Source organism: Pelophylax lessonae (assembly GCF_965119305.1).
Source record: "Pelophylax lessonae genome assembly, chromosome: 11".
Classification (NCBI taxonomy): Eukaryota; Metazoa; Chordata; class Amphibia; order Anura; family Ranidae; genus Pelophylax; species Pelophylax lessonae.
Genome location: NC_138778.1, coordinates 175,529,217 through 175,547,635, shown reverse-complemented (window position 1 = coordinate 175,547,635; position 18,419 = coordinate 175,529,217). Strand labels below are relative to the sequence as shown.

At 45.2% G+C, this 18,419-nt stretch overlaps 1 protein-coding gene across 1 annotated transcript; it reads right to left on the bottom strand.

The window, feature by feature from the left end:
• Positions 1–2,561: 2,561 nt before the first annotated feature.
• On the bottom strand, positions 2,562–18,041 carry HROB (homologous recombination factor with OB-fold). Its single transcript, XM_082271392.1, has 10 exons — positions 17,942–18,041; positions 15,579–15,632; positions 11,529–12,413; positions 10,644–10,727; positions 8,915–9,055; positions 8,723–8,831; positions 7,450–7,535; positions 6,856–6,957; positions 3,585–3,984; positions 2,562–2,812 (listed from the first exon to the last, which is right to left on the bottom strand). The coding sequence occupies exons 1-10, from the start codon at positions 17,942–17,944 to the stop codon at positions 2,763–2,765; spliced, it is 1,914 nt and encodes a 637-aa protein (XP_082127518.1). The 5' UTR covers positions 17,945–18,041; the 3' UTR covers positions 2,562–2,762.
• Between the last annotated feature and the right edge of the window lie 378 nt (positions 18,042–18,419).

Sequence of the window (18,419 nt, the reverse complement as noted above, 5' to 3'; positions counted from 1 at the left end):
TGTTCGCATCACTGCCTGGCCCGCCGAGTCAGCTGACGCCGCACGGGACTTGTCTGACACACTGCCGGCTCACTTACCGGTGGACTAACTACTCCGGGTGGGACAGGGGACTCCTCCAGACCCTTCTCTGGCAGAGAGAGAGGAAAATAACTCCGCAGTGCCTAGTGAGTGGGCGGGATAGCAAGGGGGATCTCAGGCCTGCGGCTTCATGTAAGGATGGAATCCAGGAGCTTCTAGCGTGAGCTCCACTTGAGCACCATGCGTAGGCTCCTCCCCCCGGAAGTCTGAGAGCACCCATGACTGCCTGAGCCGTACACAGAGCTCTCTTAACCATATCAACATACGTTTTTCCTTTAAAAAATCTATACTTACGTTATTTAATATGTTGACCTAAGCACGTGAAAAAAAACAGCGGCCTGGTTTTCGTAAAGTGTATCTAGTGCCAAGAAAAGATAAATAGACTAATGTATTGCAGCTTACTGTCAGAAGTTGTGGCTGCATTGGTTTTCTTTTTTCCCGCTAAGACCAGTTTTCGCAAAAAAAAAAAAAACCTGTTGATTCTGCTAGCAATGGTTATGTCACTAAAGCAGCCAATAGATGATTAAAAATTCTTTCCTTCCAGCAGGGGTAAAAGAAAAAAAAATTATTTATTCCCCAATCAACACTGACTGTGCTTTCCGCAGCAAATTCCGATCCATGTATGGCCGGCTTTACTGCAAGCAGAGAATAAAGTACAAACATCCTTATCTTTTTTGTGTAAACTACTAGTCCCATCAATCCACCATGTAATTGAAATCAACAAAGACAGCCAGGTTGGCTCCTGCTGCTGTCAAAGTCAGTCACCCAGCCAGCAAATCAGGAGAGAGAGGAGGTGGGGCCAGGTCGCAGCTCCATGTCTCAATGGACAGGGAGCTGTGACTCAGCTTGGGTGCCCCCATAATAAGCTGCTTGCTGGGGGGGCATTCGACAGAAGGGAGGAGCCAGGGATGCCAAAGAGGGACCCAAGAAGAGGAGGATCTGGGCTGCTCTGTGCAAAACCACTGCACAGAACAGGTAAGTACAACATGTTTGGTATTTAAAAAAAAAAATGAGACTTTACAATAATTTTACAATCACTAGGGATATCAATTTAGGATGTTCCCATCTATGACAGTTACAACATGCTTGGAGGTAGGAATGCCTCCTGTTTGGGTTAATCTTTCCATGGTCTCTCTAATTGTTATGCTAAACACAAAATGCAAGCTTCAGGCAGTTTGTTGCATTCAATCAGTATTTGATTGGTAGAATGACCCAATGGATAAAGCCAACCTACCACCAACACTTTCTATTGACTCTATAAAATTATCTTACCCTTAGTGGCAGGTTGCCTTGATCTCTTGGTTAACTTTGCAACTTGAAAACTGAAATATCTGAATACTGCTATGTACAAAATTCCCAAAAACAGACCATTTAATTAATTTGTACTGAAACAACATCAATAAAGTGAATTCCGATTGGCTGTTATTGGCCCTTATCATATAGCGCTTTGATCCTCGCACTTATTTAATAATCAGAAATATTTTTTTTTTTACAAGAAGGACCTGAAAATGCATTTGGATTGTTTTTACCCATGCAAGAAATGCTTAGCAGAGATCTCAAGGAACAAATGAGGCAAAGCAACTTTACACAATTCAAACTGCAACAAATCTGATTACTTTATTATTCTAAAGCAATCTTTTTTCTTTACATGAATAAAGTTTTGCACTTATAAGGCACGTGTTTTTTAATACATGTTTAGCGGTTCCACGATGGATATCTTCCACATAAGTTGTACAGTAATGATTGTAGAACTCAGAGTGGTGTATTGCTTCCAAAACTTTCCAAAAAAAAGATAGGAGAGTATATCCAATCCTGGATTTGGAATGTTAGACATAAACCAACACCTACAGCCTGCACATCACAGGAGACTGAAGGCCCAATTGAACGTTATATCAGCTAAACATACCAGAAAACAAAGTTTAAGGATGGCCATACATTATACAATTTTCCTTTAGATTTACCAAAACCATATAGGGGGTCAAACCTAAACACTTATAATTTGTATGCAGTCAGGCAGGCCCTTGGACTACATAGTTGAAGGTGAATCTAAAGGAAAATAAATAAGAAAATTGTATAATGTGAGGCCAGCCGAAAACTTTGTATCCCTTTTGTTTTGCTGCTCTTAGAATGTATTTGGCCAAGCTAAATAAACAGTTTAGTCGGGCTTTAAAATAATCAAATCCCCTCTATAGGGTCAGTGACTTCACATTACTTCCACACCCATGTTAAATACCAAGCACCTGGGAGGTACCATCCTGGGGTCTTTTAGATCAGTCTTTGCCCCTATATTCAAGAGCAATGTGACATGCTAACAGCAATCTGCTTCCTTGTTTCTGGCTTTGGTCCTCCCACTCCCCTTTACCCCACTGCACTATTGGTTAGTGAGACTGCCCATCACAGCGATGAGCAAAAAGCAGGCAGAGCAGGGCTGGAGACTGGAAGGCTAATCACAGTTAGTATGCCCCTTGTTTATTTAGGGCCAATCTACTGATTATCGTGACTGGTATGCAGGCACCTACAGATACCTTCTATTACACAAAAGGTTCAGATTATGCTAAAGAAAGAGACACGCAGTTTATTGCAGTCATGGGTTTCATTTTTGGTGACATGAAGAATCCCTCTCTAGCTGTAAACATAAAAGTGTACTAATGGGATATTGAGTCTTCACTGAGAAACCTGAAATGTCATTCCCTTGGGTCCTCTGGAAGGTCACACAACAAAGAGTCCAAGTCATCTACAAGAAAAGGGACACAATTTGAATTAAGAAAACAGAGTTTTAGGTTGTGCATAGATTTTAGACTGAGGCTCGAAGATCAGACTGCTAAACTAACGTTACATAATTGTGCATGCCAGTAGAGGATCAGTCTGCATATTAGAATAAATATATTGCAGGTAACTCATTTCTACATTTTACTGTGAAGAATAAGAAATCTGCCAGGTGAAATGATCTTTGTGATTTTATACATATACACTATATTGTCAAAAGTATTGGGACGCCTGCCTTTACACACACACATGAACTTTAATGGCATCCCAGTCTTAGTCAGTAGGGTTCAATATTGAGTTGGCCCACCCTTTGCAGCTATAACAGCGTCAACTCTTCTGGGAAGGCTGTCCACAAGGTTTAGGAGTGTGTCTATGGAAATGTTTGACCATTCTTCCAGAAGCGCATGAGGTGAGGTCAGGCACTAATGTTGGATGAGAAGGCCTGGCTCGCAGTCTTCGTTCTAAGTCATCCCAAAGGTGTTCTATCGGGTTGAGGGCAATCCAGTCAAGTCTCTCCACCCTAAAGTTGCTCATCCATGTCTTTATGGACCTTGCTGCAAATGGTGAGCCAACTCAATATTGAACCCTACCGACTAAGACTGGGATGCCATTAACGTTCATGTGCGTGTAAAAAACAGGCATCTCAATACTTTTGACAATATAGTGTATCTCTATATGTGGCTGCACTTATGGATAATATGTTTAAAAATTGGAAACAAAGCAGAAGGAACATTACTCACCCATGTCCCAGTCTGCATTGTTTGTGGAAGTCCTGGGCTGTGCTGTGCTGAAGGAGAAAGTTGATGCTTTTGTCTGTACTGTGTGGGAAGACTGGTGAAGGGCTGCTGGACCTGGGGCTCTAGGTTGCATTGGGCTGTAAGATGCAGAAAAAACTGCTGGCTGAGTAGCTTTTGATTCTGTTACGCTGGGGGATGGCTGGTGGGCTCTAGAAAGTGCTGTACTGTTCAGGAAGGGAGACGCAGCTGGCCAATGAATGTCAGGCTGTACTGTGCTGGAGGACAGGAAAGATCCTTGCTCTGAAGGTCTACACTGTGTTGTGCTGAAGGAAGAACACTGGTTTGATTGGGTGTCATTGCTGTTCACATCCACCTCCCTCTCGGTCATTAGTTCCACAGACACCTGCATTGGAATAAGAAATTATTATTACAAATAAAGAACAATTCTAGAAAAAGTGAAACCAATCAGAGAGCTACTATTTCAACTGTGCAAACATTGCAACTGAGTTCAATCAGTTAATGCATTCTGTATAATTCCCTGCAGCCACATTTTGACACATTGTTTCAAAGTAGTATCAGATGTAAAAAAACAAAACCTTACTCACCTCCATCATGCTGCAGCATCAGTGTTGAGATGCAGCTGTTCCACATTGGCTCTAGGACCAGCAACTAAGCATTCACATGACTGCCGTTTGCTCAGCTCTTGGCCTGCTCCAAACGGACAGTGGTGACTATTAGTCACCGCTCTCCACCTCTGGCACTGGGCAGGGGGAGGACGTGGCGAGCTCTGGCTCTCAGCTGCACACTGAAAGGCAAAGCCACCTGTCAATCAGGCAGCTGGATGGATTCCAACAATGCTGTAGAGATCCATCCCAATGCTTTGGCCATACTTGGCTTTCTAAGTTTCATTTTCAATCTTGATTGGAATTGTACCTTTCATGAAGATTACTGAAATGCAATTTTACAAACAGCCCTCCTGTAGACTTTGTGAAAGGACGTCATTTATAAGAGCTTTCCAGAACCCAGTTGTGGCCCCCTTCACATATTAACATGGAGGGGCTCTAACCTCCCAAGGACCGCTCACAATCAACATAGAGACCCCATTTCATTGCCATTATCAGAGCTTAGCGTGATAAAATAGAACTACTGAAATACAATGTTTTTAGTTGAAATACCTGTTTTCTGCACTAGGTGGTGCTACAGGTCAAAAAACAAAGCCATGGAAGGGTAGCCTCTCCATATTTCTACTCAGAGTGGTCAATAAAATAAGGTTGCGGGGGAAACCCGAAAAAGTGTAGGCTGCCATTGGTGATCTCTTATGAGTTGCCATGCTGATACAAAGGCTTTAATATTTTGAGTAACTGGCCATAAATCAAGGCAGGGCTTCCAACGTTGTTTTATGTGTGTTTGTTCTTGGTCAGTGAATCAAAGTGTGGAGATAGCACAAGGTCAAGAATAGAAGGTCTGCAGGAAAACAGAAATGGCGGCCCTCATACATTATGTACCGATATGCATAAAAAATAAGGAATTTACCGCATATACTCGAATATAAGCCGAGGCCCCTAATGTTACCACAAAAAAGTGGGAAAACGTATTGACTCGAGTATAAGCCTAAGGTGAGAAATGCAGCAGCTACTGGACCCAACTGGACCACCACGAGACACAAAACAGGGGCTGCGGACATGGTACAGGAGATGGCACAGGAGATGGTTCGGGCATGGCACAGGAGATGGTTCGGGCATGGCACAGGAGATGGTTCGGGCATGGCACAGGAGATGGTACAGGAGATGCAGTGCTGAGGACATGGTACAGGAGAATGTCCTGTGCCATGCCCGCAGCACTGCATGAGGAAATGCAGGGGCTGCTGAGGAGTCTCACTTACCTGACAGTGAGGCGCCTTACATTTAAAAATGGAGCTGCCCGGCGCCAACACATCACCGCGCATGCGTCGTTGATGCTCAGGAAAGCCCGAACATGTACAGCAATTCCCGGGCAGACGGCGCATGTGACGTGGTGACGTGTTGGTGCCGGGCGGCGCCATTTTTAAAAGGTAAGTGAGACCGTGACTCAAGTATAAGCCGAGGGGGGCTTTTTCCGCATAAAAAAACATGCTGAAAAAGTCAGCTTATACTCGAGTATATACGGTAAACACTTGTCACCCAAGCCAATTCAAACACTTCTCTCCTACGTGTAAAAATCATATTTGTTTTTGCTAAAATACTACTCAGAACCCCTAAACAGCAGATATATTTTTTAGCAAAGACCCTAAGGAATAAAACTGCGGTTGTTGCAATTTTTTGTCGCATGGTATTTGTGCAGCAATTTTTCAAATGTAATTTTTTTAGGAAAAAAAAACACTGATGATTAAAAAAACAAAACACAATATTTACCCTAATTTTTTGTATAATGGGAAGGATGACGTTACGCCAAGTAAACGAGCGCAGCAATACCTCACATATGTGATTTGAATGGCGTTTACATATGCGGGGACGACCTACGTTTGCGTTCGTTTCTACATGCAAGCACGAGGGGACAGGGGCACTTTAAAAAAAATATATATTTTTTTTTATTATTTTGTTTAGAGTTTTCTTTTAATTTTTTTTTATCACTTTTTTTCCTACTATAAGTAACGTAAACATCCCTTGTAATAGGAATAGGACATGACAGGTCTTCTTTGCGGAGAGATCTGGGGACTATAAGTCACCACATCTCTCCTCTATGCTGGGAAGGCTGAAAGCAAATAAACACCACAAAACCACAACAAGATTTCAGGCTTTCCAGCAAAAAAAAAAAAAAAAAAGGGGCAGTGTTTACATCTGGCAGCATCAGAAGTGATGTCATGACGTCGCTTCCGGCCTCCAAGCGTCATAGTGATGGCCAGGGACCATGTGGCAATGGCCAGCTCTATGGTAAACCCCCAGCAGATTTATTCCCCGGCTCCACAATCGCTCGCATGGGTGAGTGCGGAGGACCATCAGAGGGCGGCTGGAGGAGGGGGTGAGGTAAAAGCAAAGAAGCTAAACAGCCGCTATGATGGGTTTTTACAGAGAATTGCCTGCTGAAAAAAAAAATTATTATTCAGATATCCCCACTTCAAGTACCCGATGTCATATGACGTGAACCCAGGGAAAGTGGTTAAAGAAAAGGGGCTAGGCAGATCCAGCAAGCGCCATAACACAAGTTGAACACCATCAGATAGGTTTTAAATTGTCCCTTGTGTGCGTGTTTAATTTTTTTAATTAAATAAATAAAACTGCTTTACAAAAATTCTTACCCTGGAACTTTCATTTCCTTCTGCTGGTGAATAGATCTTCACCAAGTTACTGGGTGTCACATTGAGATAATGATTGCGATGAGATGGCGAGAACACCCCAACCTGTAAAGGGAAAAAACTGGTTTAGAGACATCAACAGACTAAAGTAAGGCTGTGCCCTATCCGTTCTTAAAGGATAAGTTCACCTTTTGTAACATGTTACACCCATATTCAGGGTTTAAACACATTACAGATGCACCGGCCCCTGATCCCCCCCCCCCCCCAGTTCTGACAGCTAGTGGGGAATTCCCCCCACTAAACAGTGAGAGAGCACAACCTCGCTCCTCCAGGCAGTGGAAACACATGCAAGCGAGTGAATTCACTGCCTGCTAAGGCCTCTGAAATTATTCTTTCACAGGCAACGTCCCACCAACCACAGGACTGCCAGTGTGACATGGCCCGAAGGGTTCTTTATTGGCACCAAGAGTGCTGCTCAAAGCTTGCTGGAAGACTAGTAGAAGCTTGCTACACATGCTGCTTATTTAAAAGACCATGTGCACAAGGCCATAGGGATAGGGACAAACAAGCATCAATGGAGCAACTGTATCTCAGTACCTGCTGCAGCAGTAGGACACTACCGGCCTTCAGCTCACTCTCCCTCTCCTCCAATAACAGATGATGAACCGTCCCTTGGATTTCTCCTAAGGAAAAAAAAGAAGGCTGAATTCACACTTGTGCGAGTGGCAACGTCCTGTAGGTAAAACTCATTTTACTAAACATTACCGCATGCCCGGGTATATGCAGTAACATGGTACAGTCTCACTCATTATAAATGGCAACCCAGCACAGATCTACATTTACAGAAAATCACACCTGCACCATGGTATACCACAATGCATAGATGTGCATACGCTGCAGGTGGGATTAAAGTGGTTGTAAAGCTTCAAGGTTTTTCACCTTAATGCATTCTATGCATTAAAGCGAAAAACCTTCTGTTCTGCCGCTTCCCCCAGACCCCCTCATTTTCTTACCTGAGCTCGATCCGGTCCAGTGATGTACACGAGTGCAGCGACTCCAGCTGCTGTCGCACTCATAATTGGACAGATTGATAGCAGTGGGAGCCATTGGCTGCTGCTGCCGTCAATCAAATCCAGTGACACGGAAGCGGGGGGCGGTGCTGAGTCCTGCTGTCTGTGGCAATGGACGCAGCAGCGGGACTAAGGAACAATCCGAGTGCCCCCAGGTAAGCAGCTGGGTGAAGAGGCCTGGAACGCCAGCGGGGCACCCCAGAAGAAGAGGATCAGGGCTGCTCTGTGCAAAACGATTGCACAGCACAGGTAAGTAAAGGCATGTTTTTGTTTGTCTTTCGTTTTATAAAAATAACAAATACACAAGGGTTAAATGTATTGGGCTGCCTTAACACAAGTCTCCATGCATAAGGTGTGAGGGGGGGGCACATTTTCATTAATCCATTATGATAAATTTAGTAAGAAAGTACTCATATTACATGGTTGTTGATTAAAGCGGACCTCCAGAGAAAACTTTTTTTATTTTGATTAGAACTTCTGTCATGTTTTTAGTGCTGTGTCTCTCTATTGGGGAGATTCACTCTCACTATTTGTCCAGGTGACTGGACAGAAAGGACTGATGTCAAACAGGAACTGTGGTGGGGACATCCGTTCTAGTGACAGCTGTGAAAGGTGGAAAAAAGATTGTCTTTGCGAATTACCTGTTGTGTCCAAGTCTAAAAATCCAAACCCTACTTACTCTATAAAAAAGGTTAGAGCAATAATTCATTATAGTAAGCATTATGTTGGTTCTGCTCTTTTATAGTCAATTTAAAGACCTCCTCTAGCCAGCTTCACCCTGCCCTCCTAATCCCTTTTACCTGTTGCATCTCGAAATACTGCACTGGCATCTCCATTGGCTGGTGTTAAACTCTTAAGAGCTACGGCCATCCGTGGGACTTTATTCTTTGGAAGCTGCTTGAGAGCCGCCTGTCAATATTTACCAAGAGAGAGTGCACAGTGAACATTGATGATGGTGAACCAACATTACAAGCCAATGGTGCAGTTTTTACCTTACGAAGAACCATGACCACGCTGTACGTTCTCAGGAAGCAGGCTGGGTCGTTTTCATCCAATGACAGCTCAGCTTTCATGGTAGCCCAGGGACCCCTTACAAACTCCTCTGCCACAGACTGTTGGGAAGGGACATTCTCCTGGAGATAAATAAATAAAAAAAGCCCTTTCACAAGTGTTTCTACCGTTAACCTCATACAGTTAAATATCCACTAGCCAACACAATATGTATATACAGTGGATATAAAGAGAGTCTACACACCCCTGTTAAAATGTCAGGTTTCTGTGATGTAAAAAAATGACAAAAATAATTTCAAATCTTTTTTCACCTTTAATGTGACCTATAAACTGTACAACTCAGTCAGCCCCTCACAGGCAGAGTGACGTAGGGGTACGTCACTAGCCTGTGAGGCTCTGGGGAGCGAGCGCGCGCCGCCGGCGGCACGCTCCCGCGCGGTCATGGACCCCCCCGCGCATGTGACCGGCGGACCCGATGTCCGCCGGTCACTCTGCGATCGTCGGGGGAGAGGGAGAAAGGCAGGCAGCTTGAGTAAACAAGCTGCCTGTCATTCTCCCCTGTGTAGAAACACTGATCATACGGTCCTACTATGTAGGACCGTTGATCAGTGTTCCTACAGCTCAAGCCACAGTCAATCACAGTTAGAATCACGCCCCTAGGGACACACACAGCCCCTCCCTCTCAAATAAAGATAACCCCTTTACTGCCAGTGTCATTTTACAGTAACAGTGCATATATATAGCACTGATTACTGTAGAAATGTCACTGGTAACCCCCAAAAAAGTGTCAAAAATGTCAGTCAAGGGTCCGATCTGTCCGCCCCAATGTTGCAGTACCGCAAAAAAAAAAAAAAAAAAAAAAAAAAAAAAAAAAAAAAAATCGCAGATCGCCGCCATTACGCGTTAAAAAAAAAACACAACAAAAATGACAAAAATCTTTCCCTTTGTTAGTAAACGCGATATTTTTTGCGATTTTTTTAACCAAACATATGTAGCATAAAACAAATTGGCCGAAAATGTTAAAAAATTTTGATTTTTACTTTTTTTTGGGGGGAATTTCATATAAAAAAAATGTGAAAAATATTGTTATTTTTGCAAAATTGACGCTTTTTTTGTGTTTAGCGCGTGATCAAAAAATCGCACAGGTGATCAAATACCACCAAAAGAAAGCTCTGTTTGTGGGAAAAAAAGGACGTCAAATTCGTTTAGGTACAGCGTTGCACGACCGCGCAATTGTCCGTTAAAGTCACGCAGTGTCGAATCGCAAAATACCCCCTGGTCTTTTAGCAGCCAAATCCTCCGGGGCTTAAGTGGTTAAACAACAAACTGAAATTTTTTAGGTGGAGGGAAGTAAAAATTAAACTATATGGTTGCATAAGTGTGCACCCCCCTAAACTATTACTTTGTTAAAGCACCTTTTGATTTTATTACAGCACTCAGTCTTTTTGGGTATGAGTCTATCAGCATGGCACATCTTGACTTGGCAATATTAATTGAGTTGTACAAACTATACGTCACATTAAAGGTGGAAAAAGTTCTGAAAATATTTATCTTTTTCTAATTTTTTTTACATCGCAGAAATCTGACATTTTACTAGGGGTGTGTAGACTTTATTTCCACTGTATATTTTGTGGCTTGCAAGTGGTTTACCATGGTTAGAAAAGGATTAAGAATAACTAAACAACGTCCCAGAAAAAAAAAAAAACTTGCCTTACTGCGGTGCCTGGCTTGTGCCCCATGGCTGGGTGTATGTGGGGTAGATATCAGGATTTCATCCAGCCTTCTGCCACTGCCCTGGTAACAGATGTAAATGGCAGAATTTAGTTGAAACAGAAATATAATACCAAACAATAATGCAAAAGGGTGGTAAGGTAACATCTACTGTCTGTATGCATTACTCTGGTAGATGGATCAAGTTTGTGTGGAAGACAGCGCTGGACTGGTGCCGCTGGAGGCTGCTTAGTGTGTACGTAGCTGCATACTGTGTGGAGCGTATATAGGGAATTGCTTCCAATGAGTTATATCACAATTGTAGGCTGTAGACTTCATTGAGGTCTAGGGCTGCTACCTTTCTAATAAAGACAATGGGGGCTTTACTGCAGGGAACACTTGGGCACTCCTCTCCAATCACCCAAGGCTTCCCTTTGGTAGATGGAGACATTCTGAACTGAGTGATGACAATCACTGCACAGATACATATAGACATTGGGCATATGTGAATGGCAAGCTAGCCTGCGTTGCTCTATTGCAGTAAAATAAAATTAGGTTGCCAAGATAGCTGTGCTGGCAGGGCTGGTGACACCTCAAGCCTGGATAGACAAAAATGATTATTTATATATATATATATATATATATATATATATATATATATATATATATATATATATATATATATACATATACACACACACACACACACACATATGTAAACCCCTTCTAACTTGCATTATATTGGACACTGGGCTCTCCTTTATCCGAGTCTACATGCTGAAATTACCATAAGGGGGGTAAATGACTCGGAAGTAAGTTCCTATCCAACAACAGACCCCAAACAAGCACAACACAGGGTAACAGCTCTAACACCAGATATTTCACCTGCTGTGGCAGAAGGCCGGCTGGCCCAGGAAACCTCCTCTCTTTGGGTGGTGGTGTCTCCCATGCCAGCACCCGTGGTGTCTTGTTGGCAGCTTCCATCAGCTGTAGCAGATGAGTGGTCACCACTGGGGTCTGTAGAGTGCAAGACTGGTGTGGCCGAGAAGGCATCTGGGGGGTTTTTGGTAATGTACTGCTTCCCGAACCACCCTGCCATGAATGAGCTTGCCCAGGGGCTGCTGTTGGTGTAGTGCAACGTGGATAGGTCGACAGAGGCGGTGCAGGACCAGTTCTTGCAGGTGTGACTGGTTGTGTTTCCAGGCTAGGCCTCAAGCAGGGCCTTTTGGCAGTAGGACTCAGAGACTGGCATTGTCCTCTCCCCCTGCCACTTGCATGGAAATTAGAAGCTGTGGGAGAATTTGCAGTAAATCCATAGGACTGGTGTTTGATAGGACCAGTCTCTTGAAGCTGTCTTGTAAACATCCTGGGTTCTGGATCAGAACAGAGACCAACCCGAGAAGGACGCAGCTGAAAGCTGGAACTACTATTTGAGGTGGAACTACTATTCTGAAATGTCTGATTGATAGGTCTCAAGCACAGTCTGGGATTTGGTGTTTGATATTGTTCCTGTGATACCCCAGCTTCCATTTCACTGCAGACAGACAGCAATTCGTCATCATCCAGATCCTGGTCCAGGGATGGCATACTTGGTGTGTCTGCAGTCAATCGAATGGGCACTCTCTCTCCAGAAAATAACGGCTGTGCAAAGCTGGAAGAGTTTCTTATCACCTGCGTGTCTTTAGCAGAAATAGGCCTGAGGCGGACAGGTGGGGTATGAGTATTAGTGGAGAAGCTGGGTTCTGTACCCTCCAATGCAGACAGGAACTCCTACAGAGAGAATGGAAGCACAGTCAGAGAGCTGCATAATACTAGATGTGTAGGGGGCATGAAATGCCATCCGATTTACATAATTAGTCCCTTCTAGCACTGCAAAATACACCAGGCAACGGTTCTTGTAATATATAGAGCTTTTTTTATGGTAGCAGCTTGCTAGCCCAGATCCCAACCCTCCACCATTCTCAGCAAAGACACCGCACCAGCAATGGAAGAATACAAAAGTCAGACTATAACAATTGCGTCACATCAATGAATTCAGCAATATGGTTTTGGCTTACAGGGAAACCAATGTAACCAATCAGGGGACTACAAGCAGACTCTGCCCCATGTGGCAATCGTAACAAATCTTCTAATGCATTACTGCAAGAGTACTAACCACTGAGCCACTGCCTTGCATCTAATCAGGACCATGTCATTACCAGAGACTTTACCAACAGCCTAAGCCACATATAGACAAATTGGGCCATCAGCTGACCTCGGGCGACCTGGTTTTTGGGGGCTCTTAGGGAGTTGTGCAAGGTACATAAGGGGACTACTATAGCTTTATGCTATTAATTGATGGATGGATGGCTCCTTGCTTGTGCCACACACACACACCCACAGAGCAACTCTCAAACATCAGAAGCGATTAGTATATGGCTTAAACTGCTCAATGCCCTGCCCATTGCGGTGACGTCATTACACCGGTTCATCAGGTGACAGTGGCTTGTTTTTGATGCTGTAACTATATTTCTTGTTTGTGAATAGTTTATCCTGTTTTTTAATTAAGTTCATTTGGCTGTACTTCTGTGGATCACAGGAGTGCAGTTCGTTCTGCACTCCTGTGACCCATTTTCAGCTGACAGCAGGTTGAAGCCCGCTGTCAGGTGACGTCACATAGGCGGTCCAAGCTAGGGAAAGATCGAGACTATATGGACCAGCACCTGGCTCAGCCTCTAAGTGAGCCGCCCTGAGCCTAAGCCAGCCAATCCCACCCACTCCACAGCCCAGCGCTCCAGTGACACGGGGATATGGGGGGGGGGGGGGGTCGAGAGCAATTTTCCCTAGATTTTTTTCCTTTAGATTTACCAAACCATATAATAGGAGGTCAAACCTAAACATTTTCAATTTGTATGCAATCCGCAGGCCCTTGCACTACATAGTTAAAGGTAAATCTAAAGGAAATGAAACAACAAAAAGTTATATGGTGTGTATTAACAGTCACCATCTTTCTGCTCATGAAGCACTGAGAACCGAGCAATCAGCTGTGTTTGGTCACGCAGTTCTCAGTCTTAGAGTTGGCGGGGGACTGATGCTGCGTCCAGGCAAGTATGATTTTAGAAAAAAAAAAGAAAAACCCATACAGCTCTTTTAAAGTGTTACTAAACCTACCACAGTAAAATCAGTCTGTATATGCAGTAACAAATGCTTGTTATAGTTACTGTGGAACCCAAGGGGTTAATCCCCCGCATTCTGTAAAAAGGCTGTTTGATCCTACCTCCTTTGATCCTCCCCTTCTTCCACTGTCCCCAGTATATCTCCTGACAGTACAGAGCCTTGGGGACAAGCTGCACATGCTCAGTTTAGTGTGTATTGCTAGAGATTTTTTTTTTACTTTTTTTTATTGGGAGGGTGCATGTGATCAGCACAGGGCCAATCAGCACTGTCCAGACAGAGGGTCAGGGGTCCTACATCCTGATAGGACAATCATGGGAGACTGAAAACTCCTCCTTCAAGCTTTAACCAGACACTGATAGAAGTCACAAGACTGCTATATACTGCTGATGAGAAAAGGTATTTAGCAGTTTCTATTTACTAAAATAATTGCATTTCCATGTTCTGTGTACCGTGGGAGATCAGATATAGTGAATGCAGGCTCCTGGGTTTAGTAACACTAAGTTTAAAACTGCTGCACTATGTGGATTTTCCCTCTTCCTTCCTGCATATGGGACCATCCTGAGTTTGTATACTTGTGAGCAATTAAAGGCCTTATATCCATTTGTGAGTGTTCCTGTATAACACAGGGGAGACCGACATCTATCTATGAGCATCTAAGCCATATACTAATCGCTTCTGATGTTTAGGAGAGTTGCTCCTAGTGTGTGTGGTCAGTCATGAGTGGCACAAGTGGAGACCCAGCCATCCATGGTCAGCATAAAAGTTACATAAGGCCTCTTGTTTTTTGAGGTCTAATGATCTGATAAGCCAATTGGTGTGGTGGTGACTGGGAGCACCAAGATTGTTGGTAGAGGTGGTGCAAAGGATACTCTTCAGTGGACTTTTTACTTTATAGTTTTCTTTTATAATTAAGAATTTGTTGCATTTATGCACTTAATTGTTTATTGAATTTATAACAGTGCATCACATTGCTTATGTTTCATGTGGATATTGGGTATTTAGATATCCGTAAGTGCTGCTGTTACCTTGAAGTATTTTTTGCTTGTTTTACACAAAGCGCAGTTTGTTATTTAAGGTACAGAAATAGAGCTGCACGATTCTGAATAAAATGAGAATCACAATTTTTTTTGCTGAGACTAAAGATCGCGATTCTCGGCATATTATTATCCTTCCCGCTATACAAATAAATCGGGCTAACTACTGTTCGGGTTTTTTTATTCATTGAAGTGTGTTTTTTCCCAAAAAATTGCTTTTAAAAGACCGCTGCGCAAATACAGTGTGGCAAAAATATTGCAACGACCACCATTTTATTCTCTAGGGGCTCTGCTCAAATTATATATATATATATATATATATATATATATAAATAATATGTTTGGGCATTCTAAGTAATATTCTAGCAAAAAATACTGATTTTAACCTGTAAGCAACAAGTGTCAGAAAAAGGCCTGGTCTTTAGGTGGTCAAACTTCCCTCATTTACAGACGAAGTTCATCCCTTTGATCTAAAAGAACCAAATGATACAATGTTTCTTTTTATCTCAGCGCTGAGCAATGTTGTGATCAGCACCTGTTAAATCGTGGAAATGCAGAATTAAGATCGTGAGGGGGGTTGAATCGAGAAATCGATTTTTTTAACGATTAATTGTGCAGCTCTAGTATTTAAGGGTACATTTAGACACCTTTAGGGGCCCGCTTTTAATACCTGCTCACCTCTAAAACCATTTTATTGTAAAATAGCCCCTTAAGCTGAACCCTGATGTGAAAGGATTCCTCTTACCTCATCATCAAAGTCTTCCGATCCCGAGCAAAACAAATTCTGAAGGCTTAACGCCTACAACAAAAAATATACATATATTTAAAAGGAAGCAAAAAACAGTGGAGATGAGAATACAGTGCAGAATATAAGGGCTGCTTGGAAAACATGAGCTGCACAGAATAATGGGATTCTATGTACTCGCTGTAAAATCCTTTTTTTCTGAGGAAAGGAAGGTTATAACCCATTTGTTTTTGTTTTTTAATCTGTGCCCCATTTGGGAAATTTTCCTATCACTTCCCGGCCCTTACCCACAACAGGGAGGGAGAGGAAATCTCTGCAAGGCGAGGGAATCCCTGTTTGTCATCAGAACCAGCGTCCCCACTATGTTCCTGTGCTGGGGACAACCCACAATTTGGGTTTTTGGTTTCAGTTTCTGTGATGATGGTAAACAAGAAAAAGGTGAATCTCCATAATATGGGGGAAAGACCTGATGTGGTGCGATTTAAGCAAAAAAAAAAAAAGTGTCAGGGACTTATTTTCCTGTGTTTCTGAAGGTAGGGCAGCCCATGCAAATGAATGGGCTACCTATCCACAGAACGCAGGCTGCACAAATGTGACCCAGGACAAAAAGTCTCAAAATCACATAGCTACACTCACACTGAGGCTACAAAGAGTGCACAGAGGTCAGCCTCTATGGGTAAACTCACTAGGCCAGCACTAGAGGTATGGGGTGTTTGGATGCTCCAGATATTTCCTTCCCTGCAGCCACACATTTACAAGGTGTGGGTACACACGCGGCAGCAGACGATTGGCTCGATACTGGTGGGCTTGGTCACATGGGTTCAGAAGATCATCCAAACATGCCCAACCTCATTTCTAGACAGCACTGTGCATCTGTGGCCCTCCCAAAACTCCCTCGTGCGCCCGACGCCCCCTCTCAGCGCTCCCTCGTGCGCCCGACGCCCCCTCTCAGCGCTCCCTCGTGCGCCCGACGCCCCCTCTCAGCGCTCCCTCGTGCGCCCGACGCCCCCTCTCAGCGCTCCCTCGTGCGCCCGACGCCCCCTCTCAGCGCTCCCCGTCGTGTGCCCGACGCCCCCTTTCAGCGCTCCCCGTCGTGCGCCTGACGCCCCCTCTCAGCGCTCCCCGTCGTGCGCCTGACGCCCCCTCTCAGCGCTCCCCGTCGTGCGCCTGACGCCCCCTCTCAGCGCTCCCTCGTGTGCCCGACGCCCCCCTCTCAGCGCTCCCCGTCGTGCTTCTGACGACCCCTCTCAGCGCTCCCTTGTGTGCCCGACGCCCCCCTCTCAGCGCTCCCCGTCGTGCTTCTGACGACCCCTCTCAGCGCTCCCCGTCGTGTGCCTGACGCCCCCTCTCAGCGCTCCATCGTGCTCCTGACGCCCCCTCTCAGCGCTCCCTCGTGTGCCCGATGCCCCCCTCTCAGCGCTCCCCGTCGTGCACCTGACGCCCCCTCTCAGCGCTCCCCGTCGTGCGCCTGACGCACCCTCTCAGCGCTCCCCGTCGTGCGCCTGACGCCCCCTCTCAGCGCTCCCCGTCGTGCGCCTGACGCCCCCTCTCAGCGCTCCCCGTCGTGCGCCTGACGCCCCCTCTCAGCGCTCCATCGTGCTCCTGACGCCCCCTCTCAGCGCTCCCTCGTGTGCCCGATGCCCCCCTCTCAGCGCTCCCCGTCGTGCACCTGACGCCCCCTCTCAGCGCTCCCCGTCGTGCGCCTGACGCACCCTCTCAGCGCTCCCCGTCGTGCGCCTGACGCACCCTCTCAGCGCTCCCCGTCGTGCGCCTGACGCCCCCTCTCAGCGCTCCCCGTCGTGCGCCTGACGCCCCCTCTCAGCGCTCCATCGTGCTCCTGACGCCCCCCTCTCAGCGCTCTCCATCGTGCGCCTGACGCCCCCTCAGGGCTCTCCGTCTTGCTCCTGATGCCCCCTTTCAATGCTCCATCGTGTGCCTGTTGCCTTCTCAACGCTACCTTGTGGGCCTGTCCCCTTCTCAATGCTCCCCCGCTCACATCCCGCCTACTGCACACTCCGCCGGGTGCCTGTCACCCTCTCAATGCATTTATCATTGTAACACACACATTATCGCACATAAGATGCGTTACTGTGCCATTCATTTTTAGCAGCGCCCCACATCCCCATGGTAACAAGCCTGTGCAATGCGTTACTAAAAAAATAAAATAGTCATGTACCATTTTTACCTATTCATTTTCAATAGAATGCCATAAGACAACACAAAGTAAATGAGCCCAAAACACACAGGACTCTTACAGCCATTCTGGGATTTGTAGTCCTCCTGCACACAACTGACACTGCTCTGCCATATATATAAGGAGACCTACATCACACTAATACAGCAAGAATACAGGGTCACTTCACCATTTCTCTAATATCACAGCCGCCCCGACATGGACCTCCCTGTCTCCGAAAGTTTCCAGCGCTGACTTCTCCAGCCAACACAACTTCCGGCAGACCACTTCCGGCATGTGGAACGCACAGCGCTTCCCGCAGTACGATTCAAACCACAGCGGCCAAGCCAGACCTCTTACGCATCAAAGAGCGCCCTCTGCTGGAGCCAGGATGTAAGCTGCAGAGTGTGGGGTAAAGCCCTCTGCTGGGAATGGTGTGAGCTGCGGGATGTGGCGCGCCCTCTGCTGGAGTCAGTGTGTGGTGCAGCTGAGAAGCAGCAATAGAGTTAGTCTATGGACGCCTGTGTAATGGTAAATATAGAATTAATATACAGGGAGACCTGGGAGAGATTATCTTGCAAGTTAAAAAAAAAAAAACGAAAGAAGCTAAATCATTAGTTAGAACTGTCAGCTTTTACCTTGTGTTAAAGGTGCACTCCAGGTGTGAT

Bases quoted from the DNA above. Each gene is read 5' to 3' on its own strand.
- HROB (XM_082271392.1), bottom strand. The intron at 6,958-7,449 runs GTACTGAGATAC...TTCCCTTTACAG, and splicing joins GTGTCCTACTGCTGCAGCAG to GTTGGGGTGTTCTCGCCATC. The intron at 3,985-6,855 runs GTAAGAATTTTT...ATTCCAATGCAG, and splicing joins AAGGAAATGAAAGTTCCAGG to GTGTCTGTGGAACTAATGAC.